We start from the raw sequence: 12,896 nt of genomic DNA, 5'->3' as shown, positions 1-12,896 counted from the left end.
CGACATATTTCATAGAAACGAGATTTTATCGTAATAACAGACGCATTTATATCATGTTTGATTAATCTGTATCGACTTATCTCTATTTTTCTATATTTTCAGGAGGGTTTTACTCCCCTTCACGTTGCCGCGAGTCAAGGATGCAAAGGAATACTCGACTCCATGATTCAGCACGGTGCTGATCTTAACAAGCAGTGTAAGGTACAGATATAATCCATGACAACTGCTGCATGCATAACGATAGTTCTCAATATTTTGTCGACGCATTATTTGTGCATAGAAATACATGAATGTTCGATAGCCATGCAAGCATGATGCAACGAGTTCAATTAATCAAAATATTGAAAAAAAAAAAGCAGATATCCAAAAAGATGTTTCCTGAAAAATATGTCAACAAGTTTTTTTTCTCAATTATCTGTTATAGAATGGTAACACAGCCTTGCATCTGGCCTGTCAAAACAACGAAGTAGAAACGGTAGAAATATTAATTAACAAAGGTGTCGATCTCAATTGTCTGAATCTGGTACGTAAAATATATATTTCTGTACCCATAATAATATTATAATTCAATCAAAAATAAACTGTAATAAGTTTTAAATTATTTAATAATATTACATATCAATTTTCAAAAATAAGATTTAAATTTTTTATAATACACATTCACATTATCAAGGATTCTTTCTGCTTCCACTCGAAAGATATAAAAAAATTTATACTGTTAACTTCTTCGTTTTCTATATTGATTTGTTTTAGAGACTTCAATCACCGATACATATTGCAGCCGAGATGGGACATACGGATATTTGTGAATTACTTCTTGCAGCGGGCGCGAATATCGAACAAAAAGAACAGGTACAAATACTATCCAAAATGTTTAAAAATGAAATCGGATGTTATCCTTTGAAGATATAATTAACTCAATCCGTTTATGTTTTAAACATATTATCAACGCTTGACTAAATTATTTATAGACATTATTATTTTCATTATTAAACAAATCCACCATTAAACAATTGCGGATAAATGATATAAATTCGAAGTTCGCAATATGCTCGAATAATATTAAACACAAATCAGTCGCTAAGCAATTAAATCTTGCTTACATAAATTAATTATTCACGCTTAACAAATAAAATTATATTTTGCGAAATGTGAAAGAAGAGTTCACGGATGCCAATATAAGCTAATTAAGAAGAATATTTATAATTAAATCTACGTAAATCAAAATAACATTAAAATATTATCATAAATTAACAAAGTAAATACTGCTTGTATATTATTATATCAACAATGTAACAATCAATATTATTCAGTTTGTAATCAATAGATCCACTTTAATATTAACTTCCGACATTACAATACTTGAAATCTAATCAAAATAGTAATATAACAAATTATTATTATTTCATGTAAACAACGTAATTATCGTTATTTCATATAAATGAATAACGTTATATCAATCAAATAATATTGTTACGTTATGAATTGATTATAAAAGTACTTATATATGACACATATAAAATGAATAAATAGAAACTAATATACTCATAATTTTAATAATAATACGAAATTTTTTGAAAAAATAAATTTCCTTCATGCACTCGTTTATTTCTTCGTTAATGAAAACGGAGATAATAAGATTTATTTTTTCATAAAAATACATTATAAAAAATATGATCTCTATTATGTGTGTGTGTGTGTGTGTGTGTGTGTGTGTGTGTGTGTGTGTGTGTGTGTGTGTGTGTGTGTGTGTGTGTGTGTGTGTGTGTGTGTGTGTGTGTGTGTGTGTGTGTGTGTGTGTGTGTGTGTGTGTGTGTGTGTGTGTGTGTGTGTGTGTGTGTGTGTGTGTGTGTGTGTGTGTGTGTGTGTGTGTGTGTGTGTGTGTGTGTGTGTGTGTAAAGCTATTAATATAATAATACGCTTATAATACACACTTAATCTCACTTAATCCTAATTATGATCTTAATTTATTTTGGCGAAAGGTTTATCGGACTTATACGACACGAATTGTCAACAATATTACACATGGTACGGGAAATTGATTCGTGCTATTTGTAGAAAAGCTTCGAACACTTTATCTTAATCTCACTGAAGTTAACACGATAGGGGTGCCGGATTGATGGCCTATCGAAAATTTGATAATAAAGTTAAAGCAAAGTTTATCTTGACATTTACAGAGCGGTCGAACGCCACTTTATATTGCAGCGAGAGGCAGTTTCACGGCCATTGTGGATATGATTATTAAAACTGCGAGATTGGATTATCCGACTCCGGTAGGTACGCCGACAAGAATTTCATTTAGCGTCAAAATTTTTTGTCTTCTTATTTTGCGTTTTGATACATTTTGTCGCCTTTTATGTAAAGCTCGTTCTAACTTAATGCTTAAAATTCCTATTTTTACGATAAATCTTGAAGCTTCGATAATAATTAAACTACATGATTTAAATAATATTTTTCATGTGCAAAAATTCCAGTATTTGTGACATTTGTTATTAAATTCGTGTACGAAAAATTTTATATTGTTGCAAATATCATGTTTCAAAAAGATAGAATCAATTCATATTAAAAATCCAATCGCCATTTTAGTTTATTAGATTTAATCAAAAAAATTATGGAAATTTACTACGAATCTTAGGAAATATCGAATTCGGACAAAGAGGTCCGAGAGTTGACTCCAGCGCGAAGGCGATGGAGAGAAGGATCATGCAGTAGCAACATATCCACCAACAACGGTCGTCTTTCTGAACATGTTCGATCTATTCTCTGGAAATTGGCCTATAAACAATTGCAACCCGGTGATTGGAAAAAATTAGCTCTTCACTGGGCTTTCACTCCTGAACAGATCAAAGCTATCGAGCACCAATATACAGGTAAATCAAGGCATTGTGTTTTGTGCAGTATAGTTTCTTTGTCGCGAATCATTACGCCATTCTAAAATAAAAACATTAATTTTTTTTTCTCGACGTTTATCTTGAAAATTATATCAAAACATAGGTCTCACCATAATCGGGGCGCAAAAGTAAGAATCGCAAAATATTAATCAAAGAACATATAAATAACACACATTGTACTAATATAAGAGATGATTAAAATCATACAATTAATTTCGGTTTACACATGTGTTTGTGCCTCGATGTTCTTCTATAGTGCACCTAGAGCAGTTTTATAAAAAGGACGATAAAGCTCCAATTATAGGTTCTTCGAGTTATAAAGAGCACGGATTCCGAATGTTAATGATTTGGGCTTCCGGATTAAATCCCGACGTACAATTAGTAAAAGAGCTCTGCGATGCATTGTCAGCGGTGGATAAGAAAACACTTGCTGGTAATTTCTTTTTTATTATTATTGTATGTATGTATTATTATATATTTTATTCTTATTCTATATCTTATTATTATAATATTTTTTATTATTATTTTATATTTCAACAAATTTTCTATAAAGAGTGACTCATTAAAAATGTTACAAGCTAATATTCCTGAAACTAAACGAGATACCTATGAAATTTTTGTTTTCCAACAACTGTTTAGTATCGATCGAATGCATGTTTACTTGCGAATAGCAATAATTTCATTTGTTTTAAAAACTGCAACAAGAACTGAATATTTTCTGCCGTTTTACACTATTTTTTTTTTTTTTAATATTATCTTGGTATAACTTTGATTATGTGTGGTTATTTTACTCGTGAAGAGACTGCGCACAATAAAAATTATATAATAATTGTAGTTAATTCAAAAAAGCAAAGTGTTTTTTGAAATAACCTTAACAACTTCGTTTAAAAAAATTAAATTTATTATAATGCCCGTTTCGATACCAAACAGTCGATGGAAAATAAGAATTTTATATCTCATTCAATTTCAAAAATTAGCTTGTAACAAAACTTTAGTGATTTACCCTATATATACCAAATGCAAAATAAATTTTTCTCATTTATAAAGCTAATGGATTACAGTGATGTTTGCAAAGACAATAAAAATGACAAATATAATATTTCTGAATGAAATTTCTTGCAAAGGAAGTTGTTTTCTTGCATTTATTTCAGATTCCGTTCATAAGCAAATGGAACAGAGAAATGACAGCAAGGCGAAATCGAAAGGTCAACGATGTCACAAATGTTCCATCGTATGAATCTACAAGTGCCAAACTCACACGTAAATTCTGCACATACATAAAATATAAGGAATGAATGTAACTTTCACGTAATAACTGTTGCTGTTGGAAATTTCCAAAATTATAGTAAAAAAATTTGAAATTGGCAAACATAATTTATGATAGAGATGAAAACTACATATGATAAATAATATCTTTTGTACTAATAATACACAAAATGTTTCGTAAATTCTAGAAATACGATTATTAAATTATGATACGCAGATATCATTATCATATTGATTTAAAACAATCAGAATTTTCTTTACGTTATGATCATACTTGACAAAATTTATGTGACAAATTTTATATACCAAATCGAAATTTAAAATGCAGTCTAATACACTCAACAAAAAAACGCATTGTTATGATAAAAATTAATCCGTCAGTGCTTCGATAGAAAATTACATATGCGAATAAAAAATCGGAGAAATTATAGAAATAAATTTTCACATAAATAACAAATTATTACTTTCTCGTAACTTTTTCAAACCAAACAGATTGCATAATTTATCTTGCATGAAAAATTGACTGAAGATATAGTTTGACTAGAATAAATCATTCTACAAAGTATGATGTACTTCTCTGAATTATTCTATCAGGTTAAATATCATTACACACACACACACACACACACATATATATATATACATATGTAACAATGAAGAACCTAACAGTGAAGAAGATATTTGAAACACATACGACATAAATTATGTAAAAAAAAATATTTAAAGAAAACGCGAGATACTTGAACAATTATATACGTATGGAACCAAGCCGTCCTAAGCTGATCCTAATTTAGACAATTATTATAATTCCGTTATCCTCGTGATTCTCTTATAGAGAAACGCAGTACGCCTCCGTACTTGTAGAAACAAGATTATAGTTAGTATACAAAAGCCATCGAAAAAACGGTACAATTGTAAAATCAAAGTAACAATCGAATGTAGGAATTCTTCAGAATAGATATAATAACGCATAGAATAAGTATGAAAATAAATTTTGCAGGGCTTTTGATGTGATACAAAGTTATTGTTAGATTTCGATAAAAAATATTTAAAAAATCTCGATAGCGACTATCACACGCACATTTCTCGAGAGAGACAATCTACACATATCCAAAATTTACAAAGCTATATTTAATTAACTACGGGCAATAACATTACGTGTTTAACTTTATTACGTGTCATATTTAATAAATTTAAAAAAATTATAAAATTTTTTCGATAAAATCGAGTTCGTAACAATAAATTTTCAAGTGAGAGAAAAAGAGAAGAAACACAAATTTTTTTTCTTTTTCTACTATATTTAACTTATATAATTCTAAAAGATTAAAGAGTCATATCATTAAAAATAGAATGGAAGATCGAAAATAATTACAATTACAAATAAGTATAAAAATATTTTTTCTGTACTTATGATCTGCATTCTGTATTTATGATTTCTTAATAAAATTATAACAAATTATTAACAAAGAGTAGCGATAATGCATAAGAATAGCGATAAAGATAATGTATAAAATGTAGATAGACTAAATACTTACCGCTTGATAAAAAAATCATGGACTTGCGAAGCTGCTTTCTGAAAGTACGATTTTACAACAATGTACATATCTCGTCTTGATGTAATAAATCATCATATTCTGTGTATTGTTGTATTAATTATTGTTACAATTGTCTAAAATAACTCGAATCTGTGAAATTATGACTTACTGTATGACTTATTATAAGTTAAATAATTTGAGAAGTTCTTCTCCTACTACGCATTATAAAAGAAACTCCAGTCATTGTCCATATTTTTCTCGAGAACAACCTATTTAACGGTGAGTGTCGCTTACAATAAAAGAGTCAAAGCTGTCTTCCTTTGTGCGCGTCCAAAAGAACAGAAAATGTCGCGAGAAGCGGCTACTAAATAAAAAGGTCAAAAGCAATCATAAACAAGTGATAAAACAGTATGAGACAAATGCCTCGCTGCCAGATCGCGGAAATCATTAAAAAAAGGATAAACAAATTATACAGTTTTTTTATCAATCCTACATTATCACTGCGTCATGGACAAGCTGAATTGAAAAAAGGTATTAATTTATCAATTAATGAGAATATTCCAATTCATTTACAAGCTTCCAACCACAAATATCGAAGGACAATAAAGAAACCGTTTCTCCTAGAAAAATACATCGAAAAAACAATGGCTCAGGCGTATGAAAATATTAATCGCGATTCAAAGAATATAATTTTTCTGATTAATCCTCTTTTTGGACCCTAAGTACTACCAATCGAGCTGGATCTATCTCAGCAAACAAATTTCTCCAGCGGAACGTGAAATACCAGTAAAAGTGCATATCTGAATCTGCTTTTTAAACAGAGGATTTGTAACTTTATTTACAGAGCATTTAAATGAATGATTAAAATTTACCAAAGAGCATTAATACCATCTGCTGAAAAGTCAAAGCAAAAATCACTGAAGTCTAATGATCTAAAACATCGGACCGTCTTTACTAATGAAAAGAACAACATGACATCGAAACATTAAATTGGCCATCATCGGATGCAAATTCTATTAAAAATGTCTGCGGAATGAATGAAGATGTACCTACATAAAGAAAGTGTATACGTAAAACAATTATCTCAATAGATTCGTTCGTTATGGCGATCCCTATCTCGAGGATATGCTGTAAAATTGATAGAAAGCATGCCTCGATTGAAGATGACAGGCAATAATTGATAACGGTGATGATTGGACGACATGTAAATATAAAAGCGTCGTAATACTGATTGAGTAGTATATAACAATTTTTTGTTTATAATAAATAGGTTAAAAGTTATGTCGATCACGCTCTTAATAGACAGATTGTATATGGAATTTATTATTGTTCAAATTATTTAAAAAAAAAAGTTACACACACACACACACACATATATATATATATATATATTTATATGTATGTGTGTGTGTGTAACTTTTTTTTTTTAATAATTTGAACAATAATAAATTCCATATACAATCTGTCTATTAAGAGCGTGATCAACATAACTTTTAACCTATTTATTATAAACAAAAAATTGTTATATATATATATATCTTTTTCTTTAAAAAAATAATAAATAAATATATCTTATTCCTAAATTATGAATAGAAAACTGAAAAAAAAAAAGCTGAAAGGGAAAAGGATCAAGCTCGAAAGGAATAAATTATGATAAGATAATCTGAATAATTAACTTCGCTCTTTAAATGTTTCTATTAAAAATGTGAACGTTTATTAATCCGTACGGAATATTAATTATCTCTATGCTATAAAAGAATGCATTTGTGTCGTTGACTTCTTGGTTCGCAATATGTAACAAAATATTTTAAACAATAATACAGCGTCAGGCGAGAATGGATAGTAAAAATGGAGATGGTGCCATCAACAGCAATCATACCACGCTGAATAACTCCATATAATTACTTAATCTTAATCAATAACACTAGTATTATCATTAAAAATATTACATATACCATACGCGTTGATTCGCGCTTCTTTCGTTGTTGTAATTTTCTTTTCTCAAAATTCCTTAAAAGAACTTTGAAAAAAAAATTATAAAAAGTACGGATGCCAGGACGCAAGTGCATTTCGAAATATAAATCAATACGACTCTTAGATGCATCCGTGACATATATACGGAGCCTTACATTTTAACATAAGATACAGCCGTACATGCATATAAATATATATCTCCGTATCTAACCACTATACTTATCCCTTTCCGCTATCGCAATTTTATTAAATATGTTTTGGCGTTCTTTTTAATCTTATCTATCTTTTTACAAACCTGCCCGTATTCGTTTTTGTCATGACTCTTTTTTCAGTTACAAGCTAATGATGAAAGATTAATAAACGTAAATCCGAATACATTTTTATGCTGTGCATTCAAGTAATTATAAACTTTTATTCATTTTGTATGAAAAATTATTTTTTATTTATCTCGGCTCAATTCGTAGAACAAGTAGAACTTCAAAGTGACATATAAAGATTGATTATCTCTCTGTATTTCTATATGTACGTTGAATGTCTTCTTAAAAATGATTAATTAATAAATAATAAATAAATAATTCTGTAACTTTTTTATAAATCAATGCATCACTGCATTCTCGTTAATAAGAGACATGTATGTAATGTAATTTTCTAACATAAATATAATTTTAACTGTAATAAAGAATTCAAATATTCCCTTATATCGGATGCCGAAATGTTAAAGCGAGTCGAATTGCAAAAGAAGAAAAGGAAAAAAGACATCGAGATCGGGGCACATCTTTGCTCTATGTTAAACGTCACTCGCGTCTGTAAATTTTTTTTACCTCAAGTCCACAAGCCTCGCGTCATCCAGTCAGTAAAATGAACAGGACGTCTAGGAATTAAACTTCCTACGACAGAAATCGAAAAAAAAAAATATTAGGTTCTATATTTTAATGTCGTCGCGGCAATTATAATTGACAAAAAAAGAAGGAAACACGAAAGGTTGAAATAACAATTTAATCTCGCGCAAATCAAACGAAAGTAAAAAGATTCATAAGAGACTTAAGTTAATAAAAGTCGTTACAATTAATTGCTAAAAATAAATCAAACTGAAATTCTTGAATTATACGACTGTTATACAACTCTTGAATATTCGGATTATAAATAAAAAAATATTTCTGTTATCGTTGTCGTGTCTTTTTTATAACAAAACTAAATGAAATTTGTCGTCTGTCCAATCGGTTGGTTCCTTATTGCTATGCAATATTTTCACTAATGATAAATTAGCTTACTCCTCCTTATCCTAATCGACATTTCTACTCGCAACATAGCGCTAATTTATGTACATTCAATCTCCATCGCATCCGCGATCATGCACGTCAACGTGCATTCGCAAAAACCATCTTTCAGATTGCTTGCATTCGTAGAAATCAAATGTCTAGCTGTCGAATATTATGTCGAATATTGTGTCAATTACTTATTTCGAACATGCAGAAAAATGTGCGCGCGCATTTCAAAATGGAGAAAAATAATCGATAAATCAAACACTAATATTTTTATATAATTTACGTCATTAGTCACAAATCATTGATAACTTCTTACGAAGTATTCAATAAATATGCATTGCAAACGTATAAAATTAAATATCTCACTATTGGAAAAATTTTAATCTTTTGTAAAAAAGCTATCGTTATTATTTGTAATAGTACATATATATATATCTATAAATTGCTATATATATGTATAGATATATGTAATATTTACATTATATAATAATTTTTAATTATTATATAATTTATAAAACTTTTCAAATTTTATTAGATATATTATTTTATATGTAATCTTTGTGTGATTATTACACATATAATGTATATAATAAAATTAGACATTAAAGTTGAATAAAAGTAAATAGTATTCAAATTTTATTTAAAAAATTATGCAAGTTATCAAGATTATTATTAAAATTCTATTCAAAAAATTAGATGATAAATTTCATGTGAAATCTAAGAAGAGTCCAGTAGAAAGGTGATTTCAACTTCAATAAGAATAATGCTCGCTCTACATAAAGTCTCACGATATATGTCCTCGTGAGTGGCCAATCAATGAAATATAATATTAGCTCTAAGTCTACTTCACGCAAATTTTTTTTTCCATTTTGTCATAATAATCGTGAAACGAAAAACAGATGGAGCAACTTTGCGGTTTTTTATCCGCAAACTTTCTCTATTTATTTTCCATTAACACCATCGCAAGTTCCGCAGTTTTTCTCATCTTTTCTTTCTCGCTATCAATCATCATGTATCGCTTTATCAAAGTCGAATAAGCTCAAGTAATATCGTATCTTATTTGCCAATTATTATTGCGCTTAATTCTTAATTCGCGCTTGTATTACAAATAAACGGATACCGATTTATTTTCACGAATCCTCTAACACAGACCTGAGGTGCATTAGAAGATTAATGAAAACAAAATTAGACGAGTTCTATCATTAGTATAAACTATTTATTGTAATAAGTATAGTTAGTTATATATAAAATGTATATATGCACATAGTAAGAAGGGGTGAGAGATCTCGAACTGCAGCTTATTATGTTGATTTTGTCTTATTTATCCCCCTAGCGACGATAAGGATGATAATTGTTGGTGCTGGACGAAGATCCTGTGTAACCCCCCCTTTGGGGCCCACCACTGTAGTTGTCCGTTGTTCCTGGTGCAGCAGGAACGCTTGAAGATCCGTATCCTGTATAGAATCGCACAAAAGAACATAGTACTACGTGCCAGGACGTGGCGAGAGGACGAAACCGGAGTAGGTGGTACAGAAGTGGCGCGTGTTACTTTACAATAACTCAAAAGACTGATCTTTGATAGGAAATCTGATGACTGAACGTGGAAAGTAAAGGAAGCTTAACTCTTTGCAATCTGAAGTAACATGAATACGTAAATAATTAAAAATAAATTGTAATCAAATAATGTTCTCATATATCTGCACATTTAATCCCTTCGCGAATTTACATTAGTCACCAACATAAATTTGATATATAAATATTATTAATAAAATTAATAATAAAATCTAACGTTATATATATATATATATAACATTAAATTTTTTAAATTTACATTATATATAATTAAATATTTTTATTACAATTAGTTAAAGTGATTAAATACATTTACAATTTCCATGTTAATTCAAGATTATTATTAAAAAGAGAGATTAATGTATCATTAATTATGGGATTATCGCAGGTGCTTAAATAAAATACAATAATATTCTTAATGTGATATATAAAATTGCAAAGAGTTGAAATTGAAGAATTAAATTTGCAAAAAAGCAAAGTCGATTTAGAGAAGAGAATGGAAAAAGCAATCAAAACAATCGCCCTTAAAAGGCTTCCACAACTCTAATTGTAAGATTTAATAGATAATGGATAGAGACAATTTATTATTTGATATATAAATTTATATCTTGTTACTAATAACAGTTTATTGTAATTATAAAGACATTTCTAATTGGAAAAATTAATTTAAAAAACAATATTATTAAAAAAATTAAGAAGATAGAATGTAGTGAAATTGATCAAATTAACAAGCAAAAAGTATGATCCATGATATAAAGTTAGATGAAAAACTTCAAACATATATTTTTTATGTATTTTTCAGAATTAAAATATGAGAAGAATAGATTGCACTTAACTTCAATATGTAAAGCTATATTTTATAAGTTGACAATATACCGCGGATTTTTGAACATACTATGAACCAATTTTCATAATAAATTTTTTTTTAATGTTAGAAATTATTCGTTCGCAACAAAATTAGGTAAGATAATAAATAAAAAAATGTGCAAACCAAAAAAAATTAATTAAAATATTATTTCTTTTTATTAGAGATATATTTCTTTTTACTTATAAATATTTATTGTCAAATTTTATATAGTGAAATATACTCCAAAATCACTCTTCTACAATCATATATGCATCAAATAAAAAAAAGGCAAATAAAATAAAATAAGAGGCAACAGAATAAAAACACAGAACGAAAAAAAAGGAAGGTAGAAAATTAAAGTCATCGAAGCGAATTTCATTCAGGGTGAATTAAAGTGAAATCAGAAGGAAGCAGACTGAAAACGTAGTCGTGGTAGTATTATGTGTGGGATAACTATTTGGGGTATATATCTCTCATGAAACGATCCGGGCCGCAGAATGGATGGATGAATGGATGGTTAGGTGGAACGGATAGAATTTTGCGGGGAATAATTTGAATTCGAGAACAAACAGACTAATCTCACCGATCATCTAGAGTCTCGAAAGTAGTTTTACATACATCTTCTTGCTGGATCCGAGAGATCCGAGCGTGCATCACAGCGGTTGACTCATAGGAACTTTTGAACGATTTTTGAATCGCGCGACGACTTCGTGCTTCGACTAATTTGCAAAAAAGGAACGCCCGAAAACGGGTCAACTGGGTCGCACACCGACCTTTCCGTTCACAGTGGGGCGCAGGCACAAAACCGGAGCACCATCACCACGTCGGCGATTTATCGATCTCCTTTTAACGCTTTCCAACTCAATTTCACCTATATTAAAGATGACATCTTCGCATGTACAAAAATATCTCGACTAGAAGTCATTAAATCTGAAGAACTTTCTCAAATTTAATAAAGTGGTGTGAAACGTGCAATTAAAATATCTTATTTAATAACTCATTCAATTGATAGCTTGTGTGCTCATGATAGTCTATCTAACTTCAATCTTCTTTCTGAGAAGAGAATAAAAAACTTAAATTTTATATTAGAAATAAGAGAATCTATCATTCTCCATATATGTAAATATATAATTACATATATTAAGAATAATACAAATAATTATATAATTAACAAGTCGAGTTTTTTTACTTTTCTTTCGTCAGATATTGCAATAAATATTCACGATATATTAGTCGTAAATTTGCTAACTTATAATATTTGCAATTAAAAAGCGTTAAATGGATACACCTTACGTTTTTATCTTTTTAAATAACTTATATATTATATACTTTTAAATTATTTTTTAACTATTAATTTCTTAAGACATTTATAAAGACATTATCACGATTAAAAGTAACACATGTATATCTATAAAAAAAAAAGCGATACACATCTTAGGACTTACTAAAAAAGCTACTACACTCTAAAGGTTAAGTGATAAAATTTAATGTTAGCTTAATAATGAAATCGTACAGCTAACATTACACGGTGGCTTAGCTAATCTTA

The 12,896-nt window shown here is 29.0% G+C and overlaps 2 protein-coding genes across 8 annotated transcripts in view; one reads left to right on the top strand and one right to left on the bottom strand.

The window, feature by feature from the left end:
• The window catches only part of LOC140668235 (uncharacterized), a 29,325-nt gene extending 23,041 nt beyond the window's left edge, over positions 1-6,284 (top strand). For 3 of the 5 annotated variants that reach the window (XM_072897093.1, XM_072897073.1, XM_072897083.1), the window contains exons 8-14: positions 103-201; positions 425-523; positions 754-852; positions 2,178-2,273; positions 2,636-2,870; positions 3,184-3,324; positions 4,043-6,284. In XM_072897093.1, coding sequence (XP_072753194.1) covers positions 103-201; positions 425-523; positions 754-852; positions 2,178-2,273; positions 2,636-2,870; positions 3,184-3,324; positions 4,043-4,128 — 855 coding nt within the window. In that variant the 3' untranslated portion in view covers positions 4,129-6,284. Of the gene's footprint in view, positions 1-102; positions 202-424; positions 524-753; positions 853-2,177; positions 2,274-2,635; positions 2,871-2,994; positions 3,325-4,042 lie in introns of those variants that run through there. The other 2 variants (XM_072897103.1, XM_072897112.1) reach the window with 2 other exon arrangements.
• The window catches only part of Hrb27c (Heterogeneous nuclear ribonucleoprotein at 27C), a 64,090-nt gene that overhangs the window by 16,292 nt on the left and 34,902 nt on the right, over positions 1-12,896 (bottom strand). The window contains exons 8-9 of one of the 3 annotated variants that reach the window (XM_072897136.1): positions 10,195-10,385; positions 7,384-8,553 (exon numbers count right to left, since the gene is read on the bottom strand). The exons of 1 other annotated variant lie outside the window; for it this stretch is intronic. In XM_072897136.1, coding sequence (XP_072753237.1) covers positions 10,261-10,385 — 125 coding nt within the window. In that variant the 3' untranslated portion in view covers positions 7,384-8,553; positions 10,195-10,260. Of the gene's footprint in view, positions 1-7,383; positions 8,554-10,194; positions 10,386-12,896 lie in introns of those variants that run through there. One more of the 3 variants, XM_072897144.1, reaches the window with a different exon arrangement.

The sequence above is a fragment of the Anoplolepis gracilipes genome, chromosome 1 (assembly GCF_047496725.1).
Source record: "Anoplolepis gracilipes chromosome 1, ASM4749672v1, whole genome shotgun sequence".
Classification (NCBI taxonomy): domain Eukaryota; kingdom Metazoa; phylum Arthropoda; class Insecta; order Hymenoptera; family Formicidae; genus Anoplolepis; species Anoplolepis gracilipes.
The sequence above is the reverse complement of the archived record's forward strand: the minus strand, read 5'-3'. Positions and strand labels throughout refer to the sequence as shown.